Source organism: Perkinsus marinus, assembly GCF_000006405.1.
Source record: "Perkinsus marinus ATCC 50983 genomic scaffold scf_1104296959216, whole genome shotgun sequence".
NCBI classification, from domain to species: Eukaryota; Perkinsozoa; order Perkinsida; family Perkinsidae; genus Perkinsus; species Perkinsus marinus.
The window spans coordinates 313,801-316,410 of record NW_003206506.1 but is presented as its reverse complement, the minus strand read 5'-3'; the positions used below and the strand labels follow the sequence as shown (position 1 = coordinate 316,410).

Here is a 2,610-nt window from a genome sequence, read left to right as displayed (position 1 = left end):
AAACTGAGGAAGACTAGAAGCATTAGCGAAGCGCAAGCGCGTCGTGGAGACATTGTCCGACTCCCATTGTCGTTTTCTCTTCAGTCGTTCTCTCTTTTCGATCCAGACTCCAACGAGGCTCCAATAGTTTGCTCAAGCTGCACATCACTCATATCATTCTGAATGATGTGAGTGATGTGCAGCTGATGTGACGTGAATGATTCATTCACATTGTCTCTTCCTCCGCAACCTGGCATGTATCAACTCCCTGAAAGCAGACGAGTTCCCTGGTGTCAAGCGTGATTTGTTGTCAGTCATACTCCATCCTAACATGTATGCCGATACTATCTAATACATTCATCACAAGGCCAGGGCGTGAATTATGTTATCACGACCAAAGGGGAGGAGAATGGCCGAGAAACAGAATCGTTGTTGGCCATGTTTTAGGCGAGCGGAATTCAGCATAATGCCAGATGAACGCGAGCAAGTCGATCCTAGTACTCTCTCGCTCGCGCGTGAGTCGCATGGGGTCATACAGTCTGGATTCGGATCCAATTTCGATGAACAATCCGCCACCAATGACCAAGGGAAAACTGGTCTGTAATTCACAGACTGTAACGCCTCCCGCAATCCCATTCCATCCGCTACCATGGAATCCTCTCCAACGCTGTCAATGGAACACTCGAGTCAGCAGCCTTGAACACGGATTTAGCGCCTTCCATGTGTTAGACAAACACAATCAATGATGCTCTTTGAGCACAGCAGAGCCGTGTGCGTCGACAACAACCTCGTGGTCATCCTCCCCTTGCCATAATACAAGTCGATCCTCATTCTCTATAGGTTTCTTGACCTATAACATGGACGGTCCACGTTTCGAAGAACATGCGGAAATAGAATCAAACTCCAAAACTCAATGACATCCAACAAGATGAAACCTAATGACAATAGATGGTGAAAAAAGAGGTGATAGAACCAGTCATCGAAGATGACACATCCTAATCGGAATCATCAGCTTGTGGCATGTAAACATAAGACATGAATGCAGTATGCGGGTCCTCAATTGGCAGCTACTGCTGGAGCATCATGATGACGAGCCCCCTGGGGCCTAGAACAATATCGCATGATACCAATTGCAGAGCGGAATGACTGAGAGTGAATGAACACTTCTTACTTCCCTCGCCTCCAGTTATGGTATCCTGTACGATAGTTCAGGCGAGTAACGTGGATCTCAGTGGGATCGTCAGCCTGGTCCAGAACAGCTCTCTCCAGGAGCATGCGCGACACATTAGCGAGAACCTAAGGTCCTCGCAGTATGCGGAGAGAGTGTGCAGCCCGGAGCAACTCACGTCATGTACTTCTCCCTTCGCTCCTTTATGACCACCCTTACGCCAATTCATATAGTCATCTCTATACATTCCTAGAGCCTTAAGTTCTTCTGAGAAGTCTACAAGGAGGGGGAAATAAGCACCGGCGCCAAGTACAGAATGATTACCGGGCAAGTTAGCTACATCCTCTTTCGTTGGTGGTGGGCGACGCTCAGAAGGCGTTGTAGCCATCGATACCAATGAGGCAGAAGACCATTCTGAACAACAATACGTCCCTCACAGTGACAGCTAGGGATGTGTCGCTTGACGACCGTACCTCCAGCTAATAAACTACTCAGCCCCGCGCGGCTCCTAGACATGCCCAGAGGGAGCTTGGCCGCCACATCTTCAGCCACCTTCCTGTATCCGACACGCTCTAACGCTCGTGATAATACACGTCTCCACTCCTCCCAGTTGTCCAAGCGGTATCTATACTGACTACTCAGATGAACTGAGTGGCATCAAAACATGCCTTCCATCCACTGGTAGTTCCGAGTTGTAGGGTGCTGTAAATAAGACATGTTCCCATGCTGGGTACTCCGATCCCGTGATGTAAGGCTTATCATCTATTAGAAGATCACCTCGAATCTTTGTTTTGTCTGATGTTATGATAAGCCTTGTGAGCCATCTAATAATTACCGATGTTGCAACATAATAATCACCAACGACCTGGCTCACTCGTCCCCAAGCCTCTCCTTTACCCATTGAGCCTTCTCTTGATGACAAAAACTGGATGCAAGGACGGGTGAAGTGCATAAAAGGAGGGAGACGCCTATGGACACGTAGAGTTGCACATCATTCCTGAGGAGCAAATGGTACCTGGCAAGGCTCCCATCTCACGAATAGCATCTAGACTGCCTGGCATTGCAGGCAGGCTTGCGAAGAACCCTTTTGAACAGAAAAGGCCAGTTGCCTCCTTCTTGTACCTACACCATGAGATGATCTGGATATGCACTCTATAACAGTCGATACTATACTTAGGCGGTACACAAAGCTCCATGGCATAGCTCTTCGTCCGATCGATATCGCTACGATCACCCCAGGCCGCTCCTAGCAATAACATATCCTCTTCTTGTTTATCCCTATCGAATCCTTAGTATTACTGAAGCCACTGTCCCAGTCCACAACACAGCCATCCATATCCAGGAGTATACATATCGGGGAAAGAGTTCGGGCAATGGAGGCGTAACGATCATTCATACCTGCTATCATCATCACTCCGCTGCTGTGAGAAGTCAATAGAGATACAATCAAGAGTCAAATGCTC

The 2,610-nt window shown here is 48.1% G+C and overlaps 1 protein-coding gene across 1 annotated transcript; it reads right to left on the bottom strand.

Moving 5' to 3' along the window:
- Window positions 1-905: 905 nt before the first annotated feature.
- On the bottom strand, window positions 906-2,406 carry Pmar_PMAR026593 (conserved hypothetical protein; the record flags this gene model as incomplete). Its single annotated transcript, XM_002773297.1, has 9 exons — window positions 906-1,084; window positions 1,151-1,275; window positions 1,326-1,423; window positions 1,472-1,561; window positions 1,621-1,772; window positions 1,816-1,971; window positions 2,022-2,115; window positions 2,163-2,269; window positions 2,321-2,406. 9 exons carry the CDS (start codon window positions 2,404-2,406, stop codon window positions 1,036-1,038), a joined length of 957 nt encoding a protein of 318 aa, XP_002773343.1. The 3' UTR covers window positions 906-1,035.
- Window positions 2,407-2,610: the final 204 nt, after the last annotated feature.